Source organism: Pyrgilauda ruficollis, unplaced genomic scaffold, assembly GCF_017590135.1.
Source record: "Pyrgilauda ruficollis isolate IOZ18807 unplaced genomic scaffold, ASM1759013v1 scaffold255, whole genome shotgun sequence".
Classification (NCBI taxonomy): Eukaryota; Metazoa; Chordata; class Aves; order Passeriformes; family Passeridae; genus Pyrgilauda; species Pyrgilauda ruficollis.
Window position 1 is genome coordinate 1 of NW_024523878.1, and position 23,359 is coordinate 23,359.

General features: G+C 64.0%; 3 protein-coding genes across 12 annotated transcripts in view; 2 read left to right on the forward strand and 1 right to left on the reverse strand.

The window, feature by feature from the left end:
• The first annotated feature begins 2,038 nt into the window (after positions 1 to 2,038).
• Positions 2,039 to 5,963, forward strand: LOC121355560 (protein Hook homolog 2-like). Of its 2 annotated transcripts, none has more exons than XM_041471068.1 (5): positions 2,039 to 2,374; positions 4,317 to 4,413; positions 4,502 to 4,634; positions 5,252 to 5,335; positions 5,760 to 5,963. In XM_041471068.1, the coding sequence occupies exons 1-5, from the start codon at positions 2,045 to 2,047 to the stop codon at positions 5,767 to 5,769; spliced, it is 654 nt and encodes a 217-aa protein (XP_041327002.1). In that variant the 5' UTR covers positions 2,039 to 2,044; the 3' UTR covers positions 5,770 to 5,963. The 2 variants fall into 2 exon arrangements, with proteins under 2 accessions (XP_041327002.1, XP_041327003.1); XM_041471069.1 differs by having other exon boundaries at positions 5,252 to 5,317.
• A 3,004-nt stretch (positions 5,964 to 8,967) lies between these two features.
• On the forward strand, positions 8,968 to 13,629 carry LOC121355559 (plasmalemma vesicle associated protein). 2 transcript variants are annotated; one of them, XM_041471067.1, is made up of 6 exons: positions 8,968 to 9,761; positions 10,667 to 10,745; positions 10,958 to 11,550; positions 12,415 to 12,535; positions 13,274 to 13,349; positions 13,430 to 13,629. In XM_041471067.1, exons 1-6 carry the CDS (start codon positions 9,384 to 9,386, stop codon positions 13,434 to 13,436), a joined length of 1,254 nt encoding a protein of 417 aa, XP_041327001.1. In that variant the 5' UTR covers positions 8,968 to 9,383; the 3' UTR covers positions 13,437 to 13,629. The 2 variants fall into 2 exon arrangements, with proteins under 2 accessions (XP_041327001.1, XP_041327000.1); XM_041471066.1 differs by having other exon boundaries at positions 9,285 to 9,761; positions 13,271 to 13,349.
• Positions 13,630 to 14,895: 1,266 nt separating this feature from the next.
• GTPBP3 (GTP binding protein 3, mitochondrial) overlaps positions 14,896 to 23,359 on the reverse strand; it is a 10,413-nt gene continuing 1,949 nt past the window's right edge. Inside the window, exons 3-11 of one of the 8 annotated variants that reach the window (XM_041471079.1) lie at positions 22,591 to 22,677; positions 21,090 to 21,292; positions 18,878 to 18,950; positions 18,083 to 18,226; positions 17,189 to 17,354; positions 16,986 to 17,106; positions 16,382 to 16,587; positions 15,633 to 15,654; positions 14,896 to 15,160 (exon numbers count right to left, since the gene is read on the reverse strand). In XM_041471079.1, the coding sequence (XP_041327013.1) occupies positions 14,948 to 15,160; positions 15,633 to 15,654; positions 16,382 to 16,587; positions 16,986 to 17,106; positions 17,189 to 17,354; positions 18,083 to 18,226; positions 18,878 to 18,950; positions 21,090 to 21,292; positions 22,591 to 22,677 (1,235 nt within the window). In that variant the 3' untranslated portion in view covers positions 14,896 to 14,947. Of the gene's footprint in view, positions 15,183 to 15,632; positions 15,655 to 16,381; positions 16,588 to 16,722; positions 17,107 to 17,188; positions 17,432 to 18,082; positions 18,227 to 18,877; positions 18,951 to 21,089; positions 21,293 to 22,590; positions 22,678 to 23,359 lie in introns of all 8 variants that reach the window. The other 7 variants (XM_041471083.1, XM_041471080.1, XM_041471078.1 and 4 more) reach the window with 7 other exon arrangements.

Below are 23,359 nucleotides of genomic sequence, written 5' to 3' on the forward strand. Positions count from 1 at the left end.
TCCCTGGAACTCCCTGTCCCTTGGAGCGCCCTGGGGCAGTGCAGAGTGTCCCTGTCCCGTGTCCCTGTGCCCTGCCCATGTCCCACGGCCCGTGTCCCTGCCCATGCCAAGGTGTCCCGGCTGTCAGGGGTCCCGACCCTGGTTTATCCTGCTGACAGTCCCTGGGGTTGGTTTGCCAATGCCAGCGCCTCCTGCACAGTGACACCAGGCACCGGCTGCTGAGTTTTGTGTCCCAGGGAAACGCGCCGCTGTTTTTGTTCAGGGGCTTGTGGCAGGGTGTGGCCGGCTGCCTGCTGAAATCCCCCCAAATCTCCCCCAAATCTCCCCACAATTCCCCCACATTTTCCTCCAATTCCCCCAAATCTCACCTAAACCCCCAAATCTCCCCCATACTCCCTAAATTCCCCTTTCCCCCCCCATTCCTTCTTTGACGTCATTTACATCCACAACGGGCTGGACGAGAAGGAGGACGAGAGCAGCTGGAAGGTAAAGGGGACAAATTCCCCTAAATTCCCCAAATTCCCCACAGTTCCTTCCAATTCCTCTCTTTCCTCCCCAAATCCTCTTTTTTTTTTTCTCCCCATTTTCCCCTCATTTGTCCCCATTTTTCCTTTTTTATTTTCTTTCATTCTTATTCTTAATTTTTCCCCCAAATTTCCCTCCCAAATTCCCCCATTTTTCCCTCATCTGTCCCCGTTTTTCCTTTCTTATTTACTTTTTCCCCAGATTTTCCCCCCTTTTGTGGGACTGGGGGCTTCAGAGGGAATGTGGGAGCGGTTTTGGGGAGGAAAAAGGTGAAATGGGGAGAAATTGGGGAAAAAAGGAGGGATTTGGGGTGGAAAAAGGGGGAAAAGATAGGATTTGGGGGGGAAATAGGAAATGGGGTGGGAATGGGGGGATTTAGGGTGGGAATTTGAGGATTTAGGGGAAATAGAGTGGGAATGGGGGATTTGGGGGGAAATGGGAGGATTTAGGGGGAAATGAGGTGGGAATTTAAGGATTTAGGGGAAAACGGGGTGGAAATGGGGGGATTTAGGGAAAATGGGGTGGGAATAGGGGGGACAACCCTGAGAGAGGGGACGGCCCCCAGGGCCAGGCCAGCGGGGACAGCCTTGTGAAAAACTCCAATCCCTCGCTTTTAAATTTTTAAAAGTTGAATAGTAAAAAAAAATTGTTCTAAAAATAGGAATAAAATTAGAGGAATACAAATTTGGACAGCTGGGATTTAGGACAATAGGAGACAATAAAAACAGAGAGTTCCGGATGGCCCGGGTGCCTCTTTGTGGGTGAAATAAACCCGAAAAAGGACACACAGGAGATTTGGGGGGTTTGGGACAGCCCAGCTCTGCCCTGCGCTGCAGCCATTCCACAATTCCTGATTTTTTACCCCATTTCCAATAAAACTCGGCCAGACCCGCCCCGCTCTCGCTGCTGGGGACACCGAGCTCCGGGCTGGGGACACACGGGAACCTCAGCGGTCACCGAGGCCACCCCGGCTTGTCCCCGCAGCTGGGGCAGAGCTGTCCCCTGTCCAGCACAAACAAAAACTATTCTGGGCCGTGACCCGCCACAAACCTCTGCCCACGCGCGACAATTACGGTGTCACCAGCAGCGCCACCGCCACATCCCGGCACGGCCACTGCCGGAGCGGGTCCGCCTGTCCCCGACTGTCCCCGACTGTCCTCTCTTGTCCCCTCCTGTCCCCTCCTGTCCCCTCCTGTCCCCTTCGGTCCCCTCCTGTCCCCTTCGGTCCCCTCCTGTCCATTCCTGTCCCCTGCTGCCCCCTCTGTCCCCGCCTGTCCCCTCCGGTCCCCTGCTGTCCCCGCCTGTGCCCTGCTGTCCCCTCTGTCCCTTCTGTCCCCTCCTGTCCCCTTCAGTCCCCTTCGGTCCCCTTCGGTCCCCTCCTGTCCATTCCTGTCTCCTGCTGTCCCTTGTGTCCCCGCCTGTCCCCCGCTGTCCCCTCTGCCCCCGCCTGTCCCCGCCTGTCCCCTGCTGTCCCTTGTGTCCCCGTTTGTCCCCTGCTGTCCCCTCTGTCCCCTCCGGCATGGACCCCGCGGTGCCCAAGGCCACGCTGAAGGTGCTGGCGCTGTGCGCGGCGCTGCTGGTGCTGGTGGCGGCGGTGACAGTGGCGGTGGCGGTGTCGCTGTGGCGCTCCGAGGCGCTGGGGCAGCTGCGGGGCTGCCGGGAGCGGGCGGCCAACGAGAGCCGGGAGCTCGGGACCCGCCTGGCCGAGCTCGGGACCCGCCTGGCCGAGCTGGAACGGGACCGGGAGCGGCTGCGGAGCGACGGGGACACGCTGCGCCGGGAGCTGGCACGGGCGCGAGGGGACAGCGGCAGGGACAATGCCAGCCTCGCGTCCTGCCGGCAGCGCGCGGTAGGTGGCCCGAGGGATGGGGACAAATCTCACCTGTGAGGACAAATCTCTTGTCCCCATAAGTGGCCCGAGGGATGGGGACAAATCTCTTGTCCCCACAGGTGGGCCGGGGGATGGGGACAAATCTCTTGTCCCCGTAGGTGGCCGGAGGGATGTGGACTTGTCCCCATAGGTGGCCAGAGGGATGGGGACAAATCTCTTGTCCCTGTAGGTGGCCCGAGGGATGGGGACAAATCTCTTGTCCCCGTAGGTGGCCCGGGGGATGTGGACAAATCTCTTGTCCCCGTAGGTGGCCCGAGGGATGGAGACAAATCTCTTGTCCCCGTAGGTGGCCCGAGGGATGGGAACAAATCTCTTGTCCCCGTAGGTGGCCCGAGGGATGGGAACAAATCTCTTGTCCCTATAGGTAGCCGGGAGATGGGGACAAGGAGGTGTTTGGTCATTTTAGGGTGGAAAAAGGGATGGGGACAACAGCCTCTGTCCCCTCAGCAGCCCCTCACACCTGTCCCTTGTCCCCATAGATGGAGGGAGGGATGGGGACAAGGAGGTGCTTGGTCACTTTGGGGTGGCAAACAGGATGGGGACAACACCTCCTGTCCCCTCAGCAGAGTCCCCTGTCCCCACTGGTGGAGAAATGGGAACAAGAAGATGCTTGGTCACTTTGGGGTGGCAGAGAGGACGGGGACAGCACTCCCTGTCCCCTCAGCATTGTCCCCTGTCCCTCCCTCCCTGGCCAGCAGCCAAGCCCGGGGGCTGCTCCGTCCCTGCGGGAATTCCCCGTTCCAGCCGGGATGGTGAGCGGGGACACGGGCACAGCCACCTGGGGGGGACAGCCGCCACCTCCCTGCAGGGGACACCCCAAAATCGAGCCCGGGATGCTCCCGGGGGGGGGGCAGAGCCGCAGGGGACACCCCCAAAATGAGCCCGGGATGCTCTTGGCTCCATTCTAGGGGGCCAAAGCCATCACATCCCTGCAGGGGACACCCCAAAAACGAGCCCCGGCTGCTCCGGGGAGGGGAGGCAGAGCGGCAGGGAACACCCCAACCCCGAACACCGGCTGCTCCCCGCTCCGTCCAGGGGGACAGAGACATCCCATCCCTGCAGGGGACACCCCAAAAACAACACCTGGCTACTCCTGGTGGGGCAGAGCGCCCCATCCCTGCAGGGGGCACCCCAAAAAGGAGCCCCGGCTGCTCCCCGCTCCATCCCGCTCCCGGCGGGGCCGCCGTTCCCGGCTCCATCCCGGTAATTACCGGGTCCCGAGGCAGCGGCGGGGCCGCAGCTCCCGGTTCGTCCTTCCCGGGTATTTTTAGCTGCGGTTGCAGCCGGGGAAGGGCCCGGAGGAAGAGCCGGGTCCCGCCGCCCCTCTCGGGCTCATCCGGCTGAACAATGGCCCGGAGAGGCTGGAAAATGTCCCCGTTTCCCGGGGCTGGCGCCGGGAACCGGGCAGGGCTGGGCAGCCTCTTGGAGAGCTCCTGTCCCCCTGTCGCCTCCCTGGCACCAGCGGTGACACCCGCGGGGTGACCTCGGCCCGCTGGGACAGGTCACATCTCCCCCAGGATGAGTGTCACCTCCGAGAGGAGGGATTGTCCCCAAAGCCACGTCCCCAGCGCTTTGAGGAACGGGAGGGGAGGGGGACAGGCACCCAAGGCCACCAGGAGCTTGGGGACACTTGGGGACATGGGTGACCTGGGGCTCTCCTGTGCTCTCCACCCTCAGGACGAGCCATCCCTCTAGGGGAGGGGGATTGTCCCCAGATCCGTGTCCCCACCTTGGGAGGAGGATGTGAGGGGGACCCAAGGCCACCAGGAGTGTGGGGACAGCTTGGGGACGTGGGGGGACAGTGAGACAGAGGAGCAGGAGGGCTCTGGCGGCAGATGAAGGAGCGGGAGCGGGGGATGGACACTGCCCACCGCTGTCCCCACGTGTCCCCTGTCCCCAGGCCAGGCTGGAGGCCAATGTCACCGCGCTGGGGGACGAGCTGGTGGCGCTGCGGCGCGAGCGGGCCGAGCTGGCCGGTGACAAAGCGGCGCTGCAAGGTGAGCTCTGTCCCCGCGCCAGGAGCCCGGCCCGGGGGGGGCTGCGCTCCGTCCTGGCGTGACCAGCCGGTGTCGCCGCTGTCCCCAGAGGAGGTGGCGCGGGGCGCGGAGCAGGCGCGGGGGCTGCGGCGGCGGCTGCAGGAGGCGCTGGAGCAGCAGCGGGAGCTGCGGGAGCGCCGGGAGCGCTGCGAGGGGCGACAGCGGGAGCTGCAGGACAGCCTGTAAGGGCTCTGTGCCCTGGGACACCCTCTGTCCCCGGGGACACCCTCTGTCCCTCGGGGACATCCCCCTGTTCTTCGGTGACGTCTCTCTGTCCCTCGGGGACACCTCCCTGTAAGGGCCCTGGTGCCCGAGGACACCCCCTGTCCCTCGGGGACATCCCCCTGTCCCTCAGTGACACCCCCTGTCCCTCAGTAACATCCCCTGTCCCTTGGTGACATCCCCCTGTCCCTTGGTGACATCCCCTGTCCCTTGGTGACATCCCCTTGTCCCTTGGTGACATCCCCCTGTCCCTCAGTGACACCCCCTGTCCCTCGGTGACATCTCTCTGTCCCTAGGGACATCCCCCTGTCCCTCGGGGACATTCCCCCTGTCAGGTCCTTGTCACCCTCCTCAGGGTGGCCCACCCCCAGAGCAGCCACCCCCCACCCTTGTGACATCCTGTCCTGTCCCTCCCTCCTCATGGGGACCCCCGTGTGTCCCCCCAGTCCCCTCCTCCCCTTCCCTGTCCCTGTCCCCCCTTGGGGACCCCCTGTCCTGTCCCTCCTCCCCTTGGGGACCCCCCGTGTCCCCCCCCGGCTCAGGGCCACCCCCCCACGTGGCTGCGCTGTCCCCACAGCCGGGACTACGCGGCCGAGCTGGAGGCGCTGCGGCGGCGGGGCCGCGACAGAGGCGGCGGGCGCAGGTGTCCCCAGGGTCACCGGTACTGCGGGGGGACAGCGCGGGGAGGGGGGACAGAGCAAGGGGACAGCTCTGAGATGGGGGACAGAGGGAGGGGACAGCTCTGAGAGGGGGGACAGAGCGAGGGGACAGCCCGGGGAGGGGGGAGAGAGCGAGGGGACAGCCCGGGGAGGGGGACAATCCGGAAAGGGACACCCTAGGAAGGTGTCACAACCCACGAACTGGGAAATCCCGCAAGAAGGGACAGCCCGGGAAGAGGGGACAGCCCGGGGAGGAGGGAACAGCCCCGGGAAGGGGGGACAACCCCGGGAAGGGGGGACAACCCCGGGAAAGGGGGGACAGCTCGGGAGGAGGGGACAGCCCCGGGAAGGGGGGACAGCCCCGGGAGGAGGCGCAGCAAGGAGCGGCGGTGTCACTGCCGTTGTCCCCGTCCCCGCCCCTTGCAGGAAGGGCTGAGGCCCCGCAGCCCCCCCGGCCCCCCCAGCGAGCGCCACAGCCCCGGTGTCGCGGTGTCCCCAGCGCTGTCACCTGCGGGGCTGGCCCGGCTCCGGAACAGCCAGTGCAGAGCGGGAGCCGTGGGGGTGGGAGATGGTCCTGATCCCATTGATCCCAAATCCATTGATCCCCAATCCATTGATCCCTAATCCCATTGATCCCCGATCCCATTGATCCCCAATCCCATAGATCCCTGATCCCACCGTGATCCCTGATCCCACTGATCCCCGATCCCATTGATCCCCGATCCCATTGATCCCTGATCCCACCATGATCCCTGATCCCATTGATCACAGACCCCATTGATCCCATTGATCCCATTGATCCCTGATCCCACTGTGATTCCTGGCCCCATTGGGTCCCGGTCCCATCCCATGTCCTGATCCCAGATCCTATCCCAATTCCTATCCTGATCCCAATCCCGATCCCGATTCTGGTCCTCATCCCAATCCTGCTGTGTCCCAGTCCCAATCGCAATCCCAATCCCAGTCCCAATCCCAATCCCGATCCCTATCCCACCACGCCCTGACACCTTTGTGCTGCCACCCCGTGTCCCCGTCCTGTGTCCCGGCCGGACAGGGGACACAGGGGTCCCTTCTCCAGTTTTTTGGGGCAGTTTCGGCTCATCCCGGGCACGGATTTCCCTGGAATCCCCTCCGGGATTTCGGCCACAACCACAGCGCTCCAGAACCCCGGAACAGCGGGAATTTGGGGGACTTTGGGGACACTGGGCAATAAAAGCTGCGCTGCTCGCCGGGACATCTCCCTGTGCCACCAGCCCGCTGTCCCCTGTCCCTCTGACCCCAACTGTCCCCTCCCCAAACTCCAGGGGTTTCTCCCATCCCGGATCCCAACGGCTCTGCCAGGGACCCCAAAACACCCCGAGGGGGGACTGGGGGACACAGAGCCACCCCCCTGTCGTGGGGCCACCCCCGGTGTCTGTCCCCGCACGGCGACGTCGCTGCCACGGTGGCTCCGCCCAGGCGGGAATGGCAGAGCCGGGGTTGTCACCGTGTCCCCACCCCGATCCTGCTCCCTGCGGGTCCCTGGGGGTCGGGGCGGCCTTGGGGACACCTTGGTGACATGGAGGGGACTCAGCGCAGGGAAAAGGGTGGAGTTTGGGGTGGCATGGCTGAAGGGGGGGACACCGCCCCTTTGTCCCTCAGTGCCACCTCAAACCGGGTGTCTGGGGGTGTCCAGGCCCTGCTGCGGCCACTGTCCCCCTGTCCCCATCCCACGGGGATGTCGCCATCCCCCAGCCCCGCAGGGTGCCCGGGGGGTTCGAGGGGATTCCGGGGGGTTCGGGATGGTTCGGGAGGGTTCGGGGGGGCCGGGCCGCGGGGCCCCCCGGGCGCTGACCCCTGGCCGGTGGCTGTTTCCTGCCCTGGCTGCTCCGCGTCCCTCGGGGACCGGGAAGTGTCTGCGATGGCCCGGCCGGTGTCGCTGCCGGAGCCATTCTCAGCTACCGCCGCTTCCTTTTCCTGAGCTGCAAATAACAGTGAGTCACCCGCGGGGACACCGCCACCCCCCCGGGGGGGCACTGCCACCCCTGACAACCCCCCCCAGGGCACACCGCCACCCCCCGGAGGGGACACTGCCACCCCTGAGGGGACACTGCCTCCCCCCCGGGGGGAGCACTGCCATCTCTGACACCCCCCGGGGGGACACTGCCACCCCCGAGGGGACACCGCCACCCCCCGAAGGGGACACTGCCACCCCCGAGGGGACACTGCCGCCCCTGCCCCCGTCCGCCGGTGTTACCTTTGGGATGCCCCACCCCGGATCCCATCCCGAGGGCTCCTCGCAGCCTCCCGGGACCCCACAGATCCCCGCCCCCCACTCTGTCCCATTCCCAAATTAACACCCCCAATTAACCCTCCGCCCTAATCAACCCATCCCCACACCGTGGGAACACTGCTCCCAGTTCGGGAGCGCCGTTCCCAGTTGAGAAATTCTGTTCCCAGTTCGGGAGCGCCATTCCCAGTTCCCCTCCCCATCCCGAACCCTCGCAGGGCGAATCCCACCCGGGTTTGGGATCCCCCCGATCCCAGGGAGCCGCTGGGAGAGCCCCAGGGGACACCGGGATGTCACCGGGATGTCACCTCTGTCCCCTCCCGGCGGCTCGGGGGGCTCGGGGTGGGGGGGCCCGGATGCGTCGCTGCCCTTTGCACAGGATGCGGCCGCAGGAAAATCCAACTTTCCTGGAAACCCGCTTCAAAGCGGACCCAAGGATGCTGGGAAGGCACGGCAGAGCTGCTCCGGTCCCTGTCCCCGTCCCTGCCCCGCCTCGCTCGGTGCCACCCGAGCTGTCCCCGTCCCCGCCTGCCACCCCCGTGCCACCCTCGGGGTCCCCCCGGCACCCCCCGGGGACCCACCCTGCACTCCCGGCGGGATCAGCGCGGCAATTCCCGTGCCGGGGGTGGGAGTTTGGGGGCGGGAGGCAATTCCAGGCAATTCCAAACAATTCCGAACCATTCCATACAATTCCAAACAATTCCGAACAATTCCGAACAATTCCAAACCATTCCACACAATTCCAGGGACGCCGGGCACCGAAATGGGGACGGCGGGAATCGAATCCCACGATTTCGGGGCGCGAGGCAATTCCAGGGATGCGCTGGGCACCGGAATGGATTGCAGGGAATGGAATCCAACTTTTTTTCCCCCCTCTCCACTCCAGGAACAACAATCCCAGCAGAAGCTGAGCCCTGATCACCCGGCGGGATCGAATTCCCTGGAATTCCCATGCCGGGAGTGGGAATTTCGGGGCAGGAGACAATTCCAGACAATTCCAGGGGCACTAAAATTGGATGGAGAGAACAAAATCCCATTTTTTTCCCCCTCCTCTCCAGGAACAACAATCCCAGTGCCCTGATCACCCAGCGGGATTGAATTCCTTGGAATTCTCACACCGAGGGTGGGAATTTCAGGGCAGACACTTCCAGGGGCACCGAAATGGGATGGAGGGAATGAAATCCCTTTTTTTTTTTTTCTTTTTTTTTTTTCCTTCCACACTTCAGGAACAACAATCCTAGCAGAAGCCGTGCCCTGACAACCCAGTGGGATTGAATTCCTTGGAATTCTCACGCCGGGAGTGGGAATTTTGGGGCAGGAGACAATTCTAGACACTTCCAGGGATGTGCCGGGCACTGAAACGGGATGGAGGGAATAAAATCCCTTTTTTTTCCCCCTTCCACACTTCAGGAACAATCCCAACGCCCTGATCACCCAGCGGGATTTAATTCCTTGGAATTCTCACCCCGGGAGTGGGAATTTCGGGGCAGACACTTCCAGACAATTCCAGGGGCGCGCCGGGCACCGAAATGGGACGGAGGGAACGAAACCCCATTTATTTTTTTCGCCTTCCACACTTCAGGAACAACAATCCCAGCAGAAGCTGTGCCCCGATAACCCGGCGGGTCCCCGGGAGCATCCGGCACGGCAGGAAGGAGCCCGGCAGGAGGAAATATTAAATCCTGGGATATAAACACGGCGTCGGGAGCAGCCCCGCCCCAGCGCGGCCCCCCTGAAAAGCGCGGTCCCGGCGGGGTGGGGCGGCCAGAGCAGCGGCGAGGATGGAGAAGAGCAGCTTCGCCATGGCCAAGTTCGGGCTGGAGCACAAGGAGGCGATGCCGAAGCGCGATTGCGGTTTTTACCTCAAGTACATTTTCCTTTTCACCTCGCTGATCCAGTTCCTGATCATCCTGGGGCTCGTGCTGTTCATGGTGTACGGGAACGCCCAGGCGGGCACCGACACCCACCTGAGGCTGCTGGAGGAGCAGGTGCAGAGCCACTACCGCAAGATTGTCACCCTGAGCGCCACCAACGCCAACCTGAGCCGCGCGCTCAACGCCACCCTGAAGGACAAGGACAAGCTGCAGGGGATGGCGCTGAAGGTGCAGAGGGAGCTGGAGAAGTGTAACAGCAGCCAGACTTCCAGCAGCATCCCGCAGGTGAGCCCCGGGCTGCGGGCAGAGCTGGCCACTCCCGGGGGAGGGTGGCACCGCCCGCGGGTGACGCTGGTGTCGCCTGCTCGTCCCTCCGGGTGGTGGCGGCGAGGGGACCCCAGGAAGTGCCGGGGGGTTTTGGTCAAGGGGGTTCCAATCTTGGGGTTCTCTTCCTTTTCCTTTTCTTCCTCCCTGGAGCTCTCCCAGAGCCCCTGAAGTGGTGCCCAGGAATCCTTTCGGGATGTTCTGACCCCTCTCCTCCTCCTCCTCCTCTTCCTCCTCTTCCTCCCGGGAGCTCTCCCAGAGCCCCTGAAGTGGTGCCAGGGGATCCTTTCGGGATGTTCTGACCCCTCTCCTCTTCTTCTTCTTCTTCTTCTCCTCCTCCTCCTCCTCTTCCCAGCCCCTGGAGCTCTCCCAGAGCCCCTGAAGTGGTGCCCAGGAATCCTTTTGGGATGTTCTGATCCCTCTCCTCTTCCTCCTCCTCCTCCTCCTCCTCATCCCCCGGGCTCTCTCTGCTGCCTGTGGGGACCGGGATGATACTGGGGGTGTTTTTGGGGTGTTCTGACCCCTCTCCTCCTCCTCTTCCTCCCATTGCCCCGGACCTCTCCCAGAGCCCACGAGGAGAAGCCGGGGGGTCCTTTTGGGATTCTCCTTCTCCTTCTCCTTCTCCTTCTCCTTCTCCTTCTCCTTCTCCTCCTCCTCCTCCTCTCCAAGCCCTGGTGTCTCGTTCTCGAGGTGTTTTTGGGATCCTCTGCCCGCTCCCCTCCCCCTCCTCCTCCTCCTCCTCCTCCTCCTCCTCCTCATCCTCTGGGCTCTCTCTGTTATCTCTGGGGACCGGGAAGGTGCCGGGGGTGTTTTTGGGGTGTTCTGACCCCTCTCCTCCTCCTCCTCCTCCTCTTCCTCCTGCGCAGCTGCGGGAGCTCCTGTTCCGGCAGGTGAGGCTGACCGAGTGCCAGGTGATCACCACCCTTATCAACACCACCTGCAACGGTAAGAGACACCCCCAGCCCCAAAAACCCCTGGGGACCCCCAGCACCCCCTCCCCACCCCTTGGGGACCCCCAACTCTCCCTCCCCACCCTCCTGGGCACCTCCGGTGTGACCTGCACCGCTCACCCCAAGCCACAGGGTGGCACCTGGGGAGACCCAAACCCCCGTTCCAAATCCCCCAGACCCAAACCCTTTCCCTCAACTCGCCCCAAGCCGAGAAGCTGCAGCTGCAGCGGCAGCTGGACCAGGCCAGCTCATCCAAGAAAAGCCTGGAGGACAGCGGGCGGCAGAGCCAGGCCGAGCTGGCCAAAGCCACCCGCGAGAGGGACAGGTGCCAGCAGGACCTGCAGAGCGCCAGGACCGAGGGCGACCTGAGCAGGATGGAGCTGGAGGTGCAGAAACACCGCTGCAGCTCCCTGCAGAGCGACGTGAGCGAGAAAATCCTGAGGATTTCGGAGCTGGCCAAGCAATACCAGTGCAAAGAAGCCGAGAAGGAGCTGGGGCAGATCCGGGACCGCGTGGAGGGGCTGCTGCGGCGGCAGCAGGAGCGCGACGCGCACTTCGTGTGGAGGAGCAGCTGCGAGCTGAGCGTGCAGCAGTGCCGCCACAACTGCTCCCGGGACACGCAGGAGCTGCACAAGAGGATCCAGGGCCTGGAGAAGCGCGAGAAAGATGGCGAGGAGGAGAGGAAGAGGATGCAGGCGGAGAAGGAGAAAGTGGGGAAGGAGCTGGAGGAGAAGAGGAAGGAGGCGGTGGCGATGGCGGAGTCGCTGAGGCAGCAGCTCGGGGTCTGCATGGGAACCAAGGTGGGGATATGGGGCACGGGGACATGGGGACATGGGACATGGGGCACTGGGGACATGGTGATACGGGAACACAAGACATGGGGACATGGGGCACTGGGGACATGGTGATATGAGAACATGGGACATGGGGTACTGGGGACACAGGGACATGGGGACATGGGGCACTGGGGACACAGGGACATGGGGACATGGGGACATGGGGCACTGGGGACATGGTGATACAGAAACATGGGACATGGGGTACTGGGGGCCGGGACCTGGGGACATAGGAGATTGGGGGACATGGGAGACTGGGGACATGGGGACACAGGAACATGGGACATAGGGACATGGGGTACTGGGGACACGGGGACACAGGGACATGGGGCACTGGGGACACAGGGACATGGGTACATGGGGCACTGGGGACATGGTGATACAGAAACATGGGACATGGGGACATGGGGTACTGGGGCCGGGACATGGGGACCTAGGAAACTGGGGACATGGGAGACTGGGGACATGGGGAAATGGGACATGGGGCACTAGGGACACAGGACATGGGGACACAGGGACATGGGGCACTGGGAACACAGGGACATGGTGATACAGAGACATGGGACACAGGGAATTGGGGACATGGGGACACTGGGACACAGGACATTGGGGCACTGGGGACATGGGGTATTGGGGACATGGGGACATGAGGACTCCCATGGGGACATGGGGCCATGGGGACTCCCACGGGGACATGGCCACGGGCACCTCTGCACGGGGGTTTTCCTTCCTGACACCTGGATTTTGTTTATGTGGGAATTTCCTGCTGGGGGCGGTGCCACCCCTGAGCGGTGCCACCCCCGAGCGGTGCCCCCGCTGTCCCCCCAGATGTCCCACCTGGACCTGCCGGGCTCGCGGGTGCCGGGCAGCGCCGCCCGCTCGGGCTCCTTCCCTGGCACGGGCACCTACATGGAGCTCCTGAAGAACCCGGCCACCCTGGGCACCATGGGTGAGCCCCCGGGGGGACTGGGGACACGCCGGGGGGTCACCGTGTCCCCTGGGTGCCCATCCCATCAGTCCCATCCCATCCCATGGATCCCATTCCATCCCATCAATCCCATCCTGTGGATCCTGACCCATGGATCCCATCCCAATCCTGCCAATCCAAATTCCACCCAATCCCATGGATCCCATCCCAGGGATCCCACCCCCATCCTATGGATCCCATCCCATGGATCCCACCCAATCCCATGGATCCCATCCCAGGGATCCCACCCCAATCCCATGGATCCAATCCCATGGTTCCCATCCCAGGATCCCATCCCATGGATCCCACCCCAATCCCATGGATCCCATCCCATCAATCCCATCCCAATTCCATGGATCACATCCCATGGATCCCATCCCATGGATCCCACCCCAATCCCCTGGATCCCATCCCATGGATCCCATCCCAAACCCATGGATCCCATCCCATGGATCCCACCCCAGTTCCATCAATCCCACCCCAATCCCATGGATCCCATCCCATGGATCCCAACCCATGGATCCCAAGGATCCCATCCCAGTTCCATCAATCCCACCCCAATCCCATGGATCCCATCCCATGGATCCCACCCCAATCCCATGGATCACATCCCATGGATCCCACCCCAATCCCATGGATCCCAACCCATGGATCCCATCCCATGGATCCCACCCCAATCCCATGGATCCCATCCCACGGATCCCACCCCAATCCCAGCAGGAATGCAGAACCCGGCGGAGCTCCAGCAGATGCTGCAGCTGATGGAGCAGTACACGGCCACCCTGAAGAACGCCAGGTGAGGGGACAGAGGTGACACCGGGCCACCCTCCCCAGGGCTCCCGGAGGTGCCCCCGCCCTGATCCCATTTTCCCACAGCGGATAACGCTGGAAAACCCCATGGAAAACCAGGAGAGCCGCCCAGGAGGTGCTTCCCGCAGCACGGATGGCAACCCCCGCCCCAGGGCCACCCTCCCTCCATCCCTTTGTCCCCGTGTCCCCAACCCCGCCCCACGTGTCCCCTCAGGTGTATCCCCGCCTCTCGGCTGGAGCGGGACAACAGCCGGCCCCGAATTTGGGGACAACTCGCTGCTCGTGTGGGTGGAAATCCATGGAAAAATCAGGAATTTTGGGGGCAGGAATTCCGCACAGAGGGGTGGGACACGCCTGAGAGACAGGGATGTCCTTGTCCCCAGAGGATGAGGGACAGCACTGTCCTTGTCCCCCGGTCCCGAATCTGGGGACAACTCCCCACTCGTGTGGATGGAAATTCATGGGAAAATCCATGGGAATTTTGGGAGCAGGAATTCTGCACAGAGGGGTGGGACACGCCCGAGGGACAGGGATGTCCTTGTCCCCAGAGGATGAGGGACAGCACTGTCCTTGTCCCCCGGTCCCGAATCTGGGGACAACTCCCCACTCATGTGGATGGAAATCCACCGAAAAATCAGGAATTTTGGGAGCGGGAATTCCATCTCAGCTCTGCACAGAGGGGTGGGAAATGCCTGAGGGACAGGGATGTCCTTGTCCCCAGAGGACGAGGCACAGGGATGTCCTTGTCCCCCGGCCCCCCCGAAGCGGGGCAGGGATTTATTCCCAGGATTTATTCCCGGGATTTACGGCTGCGTTTCCTGTGGAAAATCCTTTTCCTGCCCCGCCGCCCCTGCCCGCACGCCAGGCGCCACCGAGGCCTCCCGGAGTGTCCCTTGTCCCTTTCCCCATCCCAAGTGTCCCCCAAGCCGTGTCCGTGCCGGGAGAAGGGCACTGCCACCTCCTGCCACCCCTCCGAGGATGGCAATGCCACCTCCACCCCCCCCTCCCCGCCCAGCCCCAGGGTGGGACCGTGGTGACAAAAGTGACAAAAGTGACAAAGTCTCACTGTCCCCTGAAGGTCCGGGGGGGCCTCAGGCACTGTCAGAGGATTTCCTGGAATTCCTCCATGGATAATCTCGGAGCACCAGGTGCTTCCCGAGCTCCCGCCCAGGGGTGGCACAGGGGGGTGGCATGGGGGTGTCCCCAGGAGATGCCACCACTTTTGGGGTGGCAGAGCACCAGCAAGAGCCCACATCTGCCACGGTCTGGGGGAATTCCGTGGATTGGGATGGATCCCGGGGGTCCCAAACCCCTCAGGCTGGATCCTTGGGGTCAGGGGGCACAGGGATGTGCCCCATGTCACACTGGGGATGGGGACACCCCAAACGGGGACACCCGGGGTGGCTTTTCCCCTCCAGCTCCTGGTTTGTCCCCCTGGCCAGGAATTGGGACTTTTTCCAGGGTTTTTTTCCCACATTTGGGGCTTGGGACACACTCCCAGACACGGCCACCAGCGAGGGGACAACACCAAAGCCACCAAAGGCACCACGGTTTAATCCCGGTGACACCACGCCCCAGGGAGTGTCACTTCCCCACACAAAAATCCCTAAAAATGATATCCAGGATGTCCTCGGCGCCCACGTGCCCGGTGATCCTGCCCAGCTCCCGCCGTGCCACCCGCAGCTGCTCGGCTGCCACCGCCAGGTCCCCGCTGTCCCCAACGTCCCCAAAGCGCTCCAGGGCCGCTGCGCACGCCCCGAGGTGGCGGCTGTGCCTGCTCTGGGTCAGGCTGGGAGAGCCCAGGAGGGGATCCCCGCACCTGGGAATGGGAATGGAATGGGAATGGGAACGGGAATGGGAATGGGAATGGGAATGGGAATGGGATGGGAATGGGAACGGGAATGGATGGGAATGGATGGGAATGGGAATGGGAAAGGGAATGGGAAGGGATGGGATATAGGATGGGAATGGGAACAGGAATGGGAATGGGAAAGGGAATGGGAATGGGAAAGGGAATGGGAATAGGGAATGGGAAGGGATGGGAATGGGAATGGGGTGGGAAAGGGAATGGGAATGGGAAGGGATGGGAATGGGAACAGGAATGGGGTGGGAACGGGAATGGAGTGGGAATGGGAATGGGATGGAAATGGGATATGGGAATGGGAATGGGAACGGGAATGGGAAAGGGAATGGGAATGGGAATGGGAATGGGAAGAGGAAGGGATGGGAATGGGAAAGGGATGGGAATGGGAACGGGAACGGGAGGAGAGCCCAGGAGGGGATCCCCGCACCTGGGAATGGAACGGGAATGGGAATGGGAATGGGAATGGGAATGGGAATGGGAATGGGATGGGAATGGGATGGGAATGGGAACGGGAATGGATGGGAATGGATGGGAATGGGAATGGGAAAGGGAATGGGAAGGGATGGGATATAGGATGGGAATGGGAACAGGAATGGGAATGGGAAAGGGAATGGGAATGGGAAAGGGAATGGGAATAGGGAATGGGAAGGGATGGGAATGGGAATGGGGTGGGAAAGGGAATGGGAATGGGAAGGGATGGGAATGGGAACAGGAATGGGGTGGGAACGGGAATGGAGTGGGAATGGGAATGGGATGGAAATGGGATATGGGGATGGGAATGGGAAGAGGAAGGGATGGGAATGGGATCGGGATGGGAATGGGAACGGGAACGGGAATGGGAATGGGAATGGGAATGGGAAGAGGAAGGGATGGGAATGGGAAAGGGATGGGAATGGGAACGGGAACGGGAATGGGAATGGGAATGGGAAGGGATCAGGCACAGAAAAGGGGATTGGGCATGGGAAAGGGGATCAGGCATGGAAAAGGGGATCGGGAATGGGAAACAGGGATTGGGAACAGAAAAGGGGACCGGGAATGGAAAAGGGGATCGGGAAGGGAAAGGGATCAGCCACAGAAAGGGGGATCAGCCATGGAAAAGGGGGATCAGCCAGCCCCACAAACCAGGATGAGGGTTTGGGATTCCCCGGACTCACAGCTGTGCCAGCTGTTGTGCCAGCAGCTCCAGCAGCGCCTCCAGCCCCTCGCCCGTCTTGCAGGACAGCAGGGTGGCAGGGGGTCCCTGGGCTCCGCTGGCACTCGGGGACCCCCCGCAGGACAGCAGGGTGGCAGGGGGTCCCTGGGCTCCGCTGGCACTCGGGGACCCCCCGTGTCCCCCCAGCAGGTCAGCCTTGTTGAGCACCAGCACGCAGGGGGTGCCCGGGGGCGGCTCCAGCGCGGTGGCAGGGGGTCCCTGGGCTCCGCTGATCAGCCATGGAAAAGGGGGATCAGCCAGCCCCACAAACCAGGATGAGGGTTTGGGATTCCCCGGACTCACAGCTGTGCCAGCTGTTGTGCCAGCAGCTCCAGCAGCGCCTCCAGCCCCTCGCCCGTCTTGCAGGACAGCAGGGTGGCAGGGGGTCCCTGGGCTCCGCTGGCACTCGGGGACCCCCCGCAGGACAGCAGGGTGGCAGGGGGTCCCTGGGCTCCGCTGGCACTCGGGGACCCCCCGCAGGACAGCAGGGTGGCAGGGGGTCCCTGGGCTCCGCTGGCACTCGGGGACCCCCCGTGTCCCCCCAGCAGGTCAGCCTTGTTGAGCACCAGCACGCAGGGGGTGCCCGGGGGCGGCTCCAGCGCCGCCAGCGCCGCCCCCAGAGCCACCGGCGTGTGTGACACCGAGGTGGCATCCAGCACTGCCAGCACCAGGTCAGCCTGGCACAACCTGGGGACACACAGGGCGATGCCACCGTCCGGACTGACACCCCAAACCCCCCCAAACGCCCAAAAAACCCCCCAGAGCTCACCGGGCCCGTGCCCGGGCCACGCCCTCGCGCTCCACGGGGTCGGTGGCCTGGCGCAGCCCCGCGGTGTCACTGAGCACCAGCGGGTACCCCCCGATGTCCAGGGCCACCTCCAGCACGTCCCGCGTGGTGCCCGCCGTGGGGGACACGATGGCGGCCGGGCGCCGACCTGGGGACAGCGGGAATGGTCCTGGGGGGTTTGGGGATTGATCCCAGCCCCTCCATGCCTGTGGGTGACACGATGGCCTGGGGAAAGCAGGAATGGTCCTGGGGGGTTTGGGGATTGATCCCAGCCCCTCCATGCCTGTGGGTGACACGATGGCCTGGGGACAGCAGGAATGGTCCTGGGGGGTTTGGGGATTATCCCAACCCCTCCATGCCCATGGGCGACTTGGGGACAGCAGGAATGGTCCTGGGGGATTTGGGGATTATCCCAACCCCTCCATGCCTGTGGGTGACCTGGGGACAGCGGGAATGGTCCTGGGGGGTTTGGGGATTGATCCCAGCCCCTCCATGCCTGTGGGTGACACGATGGCCTGGGGACAGCAGGAATGGTCCTGGGGGGTTTGGGGATTATCCCACCCCCTCCATGCCCATGGGTGACTTGGGGACAGCGGGAATGGTCCTGGGGGGTTTGGGGATTATCCCAACCCCTCCACGTGCAGTCCCCATCCTGGGTGACCTGGGGACATCAGGAATGGCTCCCTCTGGAATTCTGAGAATTATCCCAACCTCTCCATACCCATGGGTGACATGATGGCCTGGGGACAGCAGGAACGGCTCCCTCTGGAATTCTGAGAATTGTCCCCACCCCTCCACGGCTGGTCCCCACCCCAGGTGACACGACGGCCTGGGGACAGCAGGAATGGCTGCCGTGTGCCCCCGTGCCCCACTCACAGAGCAGGTTGAGCAGGCTGCTCTTGCCCACGTTGGGGGGGCCGGCGATGACGGCCCGGACCCCCCCCCGCAGCAGCTCCCCCCGGCGCCCGTCCCGCAGGTGGCCCCGGAGCTCCTGCAGCAGCGCCCGCACGGTGACAGCCACTGCGGGGACACGGCGGGGTCAGCACGGCTGGGGACAGCGGGGACAGCCCGGCTGGGGACAGCGGGGACACGGCAGGGTCAGCCCGGCTGGGGACAGCGGGGACAGCGGGGTCAGCCCGGCTGGGGACAGCCCGGCTGGGGACGGCGGGGACAGCCCGGCAGGGGACAGCGGGGACACGGCGGGGTCAGCCCGGCTGGGGACAGCGAGGACAGCCTGGATGGGGACAGCGGGGACAGCGGGGACAGACCGGCTGGGGACAGCGGGGACACGGCGGGGATAGCCCAGCTGGGGACAGCGGGGACAGCTTGGCTGGGGACAGCAGGGACAGCCCAGCTGGGGACAGCGGGGACACGGCTGGGGACACACGGCAGGGTCAGCCTGGATGGGGACACGGCTGGGGACACACGGCGGGGTCAGCCCGGCTGGGGACAGCAGGGCCCAAGCCCCTGGTTGAGGAAAAACACCGGAGCAGACCCCGTGTCCTGAGCCCCAAATTTGGGATAAAAACACCAGGAAGAGGCCCCATGTCCCAGTCAAGGGGACAAACAAAGACCAGGAGTGGCTGGATGGGACAAGCCCCCCTGGATGTCCCCATTCCCAGAGTGACACCGTGGGGACACAGCCATGACATGGGGACAGCAGGGGCTCACCTTGGGCCAGAACCTCTTCCTCCACGTTGTCATCCTCGCTGAAGTCGATGTAGGCCTCCAGGTGGGCGAGCGCCTGCCAGGGGGGTGGGAGTCACCCCCGAGCTCCTGCTGGCCACCCGGGAGGGCTCGGTGGCCACCTGGGAGGGCTCAGTGGCCACTCAGGAGGGTTCGGTGGCCACCTGGGAGGGCTCAGCAGCCACCCTGGAGAGCTCAGTGGCCACTTGGGAGCGCTCAGTAGCCACCTGGGAGGGCTCGGTGGCCACCTGGGAGGGCTCAGTAGCCACCTGGGAGGGCTCAGTAGCCACCTTGGAGGGCTCGGCGACCACTCAGGAGGGCTCGGTGGCCACCTGGGAGGGCTTGGTGGCCACCTGGAAGGGATCAGTAGCCACCTGGGAGGGCTCAATGGCCACCTTGCAGGGCTCGGTGGTCACTCAGGAAGACTCAGGGGCCACCCAGGAGGGCTCAGCAGCCACCTTGGAGGGCTCGGTGGCCACTTGGGAGGGCTTGGTGGCCACTTGGGAGGGCTTGGTGGCCACTCAGGAGGGCTCAATGGCCACCTTGGAGGGCTCGGTGGCCACTCGGTGGCCACCTGGGAGGGCTTGGTGGCCACCTTGGAGGGCTCAGTGGCCACTTGGGAGCGCTCAGTAGCCACCTTGGAGGGCTCGGTGGCCACCTGGGAGGGCTCGGTGGCCACTTGGGAGCGCTCAGTAGCCACCCGGGAGGGCTCGCTGGCCCCGCAGGTGAGCCCCACCTGGGTGAGGGCGTGGCTCCAGCGCTGGTAGAGCCGGCCCAGGTCCCCCTCGAGCTGCCGGAGCGCCTGGCGCCGCTGCGCCTCCGTCTCGGCCCCGATCAGGTCCCGCAGGCCCTCGGCCGCCGTCAGGTCCAGCTTGCCGTGGGCAAACGCCCGGCGCGTGAACTCGCCCGGCTCGGCCGGCCGCAGCCCCGGCAAACGGCCTGGGGAGCACCGGGCACGGCGGGGACAGCGGCATGGAGGGCGTCCCGGGGAACGGGGGGAGCAGGAGCAATCCCCGGGGTCCCGAAGGGATGGGGGAAAAGGGGTGGGGAAATGGGGTGGGGGAAATGGGAGAGGGGAGGAGCAGGGTGAATCCCGGGATCCCAAAGGGAAGGGGGAAATGGGGTGGGGGAAATGGGGTGGGGGAAAAGGGACAGGGGAGGAGCAGGGTGAATCCCGGGATCCCAAAGGGATGGGGGAAAAGGGACAGGGGAGGAGCAGGGTGAATCCCTGGGATCCCAAAGGGATGGGGGAAAAGGGGTGGGGGAAATGGGACAGGGAGGATGAGGCTGAACCCCAGGATCCCAAAGGGAAGGGGGAAAAGGGGAAGGGGAAATGGGACAGGGGATGATCAGGCAGAAGCCACAGCATCCCAGAGGGAAGGACACAAAATAAAGGGGGAAGAGGGACAGGGGAGGAGGGAAAGGATCAGGAGGGCTGGGAAAGGGGCAAGAGGGATGGAAAAGGATCAGGATGGGATAGGAATAGGGGCAGGAAGGATGGAATAGGGTCAGGATACAATGGAATAGGATTAGGATGGGATTAGGGTTCACCCAGGGCCCGCAGCACCCCGAGGGGCAGGAGGGATGGGAATAGGGGCAGTGTGGGATGGAATAGGGTCAAAGGATCAGGATGGGATAGGAATAGGGGCAGGAAGGATGGAATAGGGTCAGGATACAATGGAATAGGATTAGGATGGGATTAGGGTTCACCCAGGGCCCGCAGCACCCCGAGGGGCAGGAGGGATGGGAATAGGGGCAGTGTGGGATGGGAATAGGGGCAGTGTGGGATGGAATAGGGTCAGGAGGGATGGAATAGGGTCAGGAGGGATGGAATAGGGTCAGGAGGGGGTCGGGGCTCACCCAGGGCCAGCAGCACCCCGAGAGGTTGGATGGCATGGGAATAGGGGCAGTGTGGGATGGAACAGGGTCAGGAGGGATGGAACAGGGTCAGGATGGGATGGAATAGGGTCAGGATGGGATGGAATAGGATCAGCAGGGATGGAATAGGGGCAGTGTGAGATGGAACAGGGTCAGGAGGGAGGGGATAGGGTCAGGAGGGATGGAACAGGGTCAGGATACAATGGAACTCAGTAGCCACCTTGGAGGGCTCGGTGGCCACCTGGGAGGGCTCGGTGGCCACTTGGGAGCGCTCAGTAGCCACCCGGGAGGGCTCGCTGGCCCCGCAGGTGAGCCCCACCTGGGTGAGGGCGTGGCTCCAGCGCTGGTAGAGCCGGCCCAGGTCCCCCTCGAGCTGCCGGAGCGCCTGGCGCCGCTGCGCCTCCGTCTCGGCCCCGATCAGGTCCCGCAGGCCCTCGGCCGCCGTCAGGTCCAGCTTGCCGTGGGCAAACGCCCGGCGCGTGAACTCGCCCGGCTCGGCCGGCCGCAGCCCCGGCAAACGGCCTGGGGAGCACCGGGCACGGCGGGGACAGCGGCATGGAGGGCGTCCCGGGGAACGGGGGGAGCAGGAGCAATCCCCGGGGTCCCGAAGGGATGGGGGAAAAGGGGTGGGGAAATGGGGTGGGGGAAATGGGAGAGGGGAGGAGCAGGGTGAATCCCGGGATCCCAAAGGGAAGGGGGAAATGGGGTGGGGGAAATGGGGTGGGGGAAAAGGGACAGGGGAGGAGCAGGGTGAATCCCGGGATCCCAAAGGGATGGGGGAAAAGGGACAGGGGAGGAGCAGGGTGAATCCCGGGATCCCAAAGGGATGGGGGAAAAGGGACAGGGGAGGAGCAGGGTGAATCCCTGGGATCCCAAAGGGATGGGGGAAAAGGGGTGGGGGAAATGGGACAGGGAGGATGAGGCTGAACCCCAGGATCCCAAAGGGAAGGGGGAAAAGGGGAAGGGGAAATGGGACAGGGGATGATCAGGCAGAAGCCACAGCATCCCAGAGGGAAGGACACAAAATAAAGGGGGAAGAGGGACAGGGGAGGTGGGAAAGGATCAGGAGGGCTGGGAAAGGGGCAAGAGGGATGGAAAAGGATCAGGATGGGATAGGAATAGGGGCAGGAAGGATGGAATAGGGTCAGGATACAATGGAATAGGATTAGGATGGGATTAGGGTTCACCCAGGGCCCGCAGCACCCCGAGGGGCAGGAGGGATGGGAATAGGGGCAGTGTGGGATGGGAATAGGGGCAGTGTGGGATGGAATAGGGTCAGGAGGGATGGAATAGGGTCAGGAGGGATGGAATAGGGTCAGGAGGGGGTCGGGGCTCACCCAGGGCCAGCAGCACCCCGAGAGGTTGGATGGCATGGGAATAGGGGCAGTGTGGGATGGAACAGGGTCAGGAGGGATGGAACAGGGTCAGGATGGGATGGAATAGGGTCAGGATGGGATGGAATAGGATCAGCAGGGATGGAATAGGGGCAGTGTGAGATGGAACAGGGTCAGGAGGGAGGGGATAGGGTCAGGAGGGATGGAACAGGGTCAGGAGGGATGGGATAGGATCAGGATACAACGGAACAGGGTCAGAGGGGGTCGGGGCTCACCCAGGGCCCGCAGCACCCCAAGAGGTTGGATGGGATGGGAATAGGGGCAGTGTGGGATGGAACAGAGTCAGCAGGGATGGGATAGGATCAGCAGGGATGGGAATAGGGCCAGGATACAATGGAACAGGGTCAGGAGGGATGGAACAGGGTCAGGAGGGATGGGATAGGATCAGGATACAACGGAACAGGGTCAGAGGGGGTCGGGGCTCACCCAGGGCCCGCAGCACCCCGCTGACCACGGCGGGCCCCCCGTGCACGTGCAGCTCGGCGCAGTCCTCCCCGGTGAAGCTGTGGGGCCCTGCAGGCACGCGGGGCTGGGTGGGCACCCCCAGCTACCAGGCAGCCCCCCCCCACACCGTGACACCCCAAAACGGCCTGGGGGGAGCGCCAGGAGAGACCCTCCCCCAGGAGCAGCTCCGGGGGATCAGTGTAAGGGTGACCCCAACCCCAAACGGGGCCAGGAATGCCCAGGGGGCTGCGCCAGGTCCCAGGACCCCCACAGGGCACTGAGCCCCCAAACCCCAATCCCTGCCCCAAACCCCAATTTCTGCCCCCCATACCCCAATCCGTGTCCCCAAACCCGTGTCCCCAAACCCCCAATCCCTGCCTCAAACCCATGCCCCCAAGCCCATGTCCCCAACCCCAAACCCCGTGCCCCTGTCCAGGCTCTCTCCCGTGCGGGGGTCCCGGATGCGCCGCAGGGCCATGACCCGGGGCGGGGGCGGCGCGGGGGTCCCGGCGAGGCTGCGCAGGGCGGCCCCGCTGCCCGGCCCGCTGGCCCGGATCACGGCCACGCCGCAGCGCCCCGGCGCCGAGGACAGCGCGAAGATGGTGTCACCTGTGCCCGCAGTGGCACCCGTGCCCCGGGTGGCACCTGTGCCTCTGGTGGCACCTGTGCCTCTGGTGGCACCTGTGCCCGTGGTGCCACCTGTGCCTCTGGTGCCATCTCTGCCTGTGGTGGCACCTGTGCCCGCTGCGGG